Source organism: Diaphorina citri, unplaced genomic scaffold (assembly GCF_000475195.1).
Source record: "Diaphorina citri unplaced genomic scaffold, Diaci psyllid genome assembly version 1.1 scaffold1769, whole genome shotgun sequence".
Taxonomy (NCBI): Eukaryota; Metazoa; Arthropoda; class Insecta; order Hemiptera; family Psyllidae; genus Diaphorina; species Diaphorina citri.
The window spans coordinates 45053-46174 of record NW_007379195.1 but is presented as its reverse complement, the minus strand read 5'-3'; the positions used below and the strand labels follow the sequence as shown (position 1 = coordinate 46174).

At 42.1% G+C, this 1122-nt stretch overlaps 1 protein-coding gene across 1 annotated transcript in view; it reads right to left on the bottom strand.

Annotated features, from left to right (window-relative positions):
* Positions 1 to 732: 732 nt before the first annotated feature.
* LOC108253428 overlaps positions 733 to 1122 on the bottom strand; it is a 3034-nt gene continuing 2644 nt past the window's right edge. The window contains exon 5 of the mRNA XM_017447355.1: positions 733 to 881. Within this exon, the coding sequence (XP_017302844.1) occupies positions 733 to 881 (149 nt within the window). The remainder of the gene's footprint in view (positions 882 to 1122) is intronic.

The window sequence follows — 1122 nt, the reverse complement described above, 5'->3', positions numbered from 1 at the left end:
GAGAGAGAGAGAGAGAGAGAGAGAGAGAGAAAGAAAGAGAGAGAGAGAGAGAGAGAGAAAGAGAGAGAGAGAGAGAGAAGGTGGGTACTTATATTTCGTTTTGCTATCTTTTTTTACTTAGAGTGGGGATATGTTGCTTAGGAGTGCTTCCTCACGTGGCCAAAACTACAAGGAGCTCGAAACATGACTGTCAGCTTGCAACTTCTGTTAGTTCTCTGGCCGAGAGGGGGTCATACTAGGCTTGTAGTCCGGAGTTTCCAGGTTTTATTTGCGGGAGAGTGCGTTCTGTGCTTCAAATATCAGGGTGTGCTTACCCCTGAATACCTACCTTGAAAATGTTAGTACAGTATCCTAACAGTAAAGAGGTAAGAGTCTAGCGACATTGTTGCCAAGTGTACAACCCAGCAAATTTTGTATAGGAATAACTTTGTGAAATGGTGACAATATTTTGTATAGGAATATCCCTAAAGTACAGTGTTGCCAAGTGTTTCAGTGACAACATGTTGTATAGGAATGGCGTTGCCAAGTGCTTAAGCTACAACATCCTGGATTGGGATGACCTGGAGTACACTGTTGCCAAGTGACAACATGTTGTATAGGAATGGCCTGGAGTACAGTGTTGCCAAGTGCTTAAGCGACAACATCCTGGACTGGATGGCCCTGGAGTACAGTGTTATCAAATGCTGAAGTCACCATATGTTGCATAGGAATGGCCTTGGAGTTCACAAGTGTTTAAGCGACAACATCCTGAATTGGGATGGCCTTGAGTACATTGTTGCCAATATTGAGTACTATCTCACGTCCGGTTTCCTCTACAATGGGAAGTGCCAACTCATACACTTGTTCTCGGTTGTCATTGAAGAATCTGAGAGCGTCTTTCACTGCAGAAAAAAGAAAAGGATTGGAAATTAAAGCCTGGCCTAGTGGGCTGTATTAATTTTACCTTTGTACTTGACAATATTTTGACATCACAGTCACAGCAACGTAATGGTTGAGCATTGTTTTTAAAGGTTTTTCTTTCGTAACGAGACTAAATTGATAATTATCAGATTATTAAGGAGCGTTGCAGCGCTCCTCCCCACCAAATCGAAATTTGACAGCGCAGCTTTTTTTTTTTTTTTT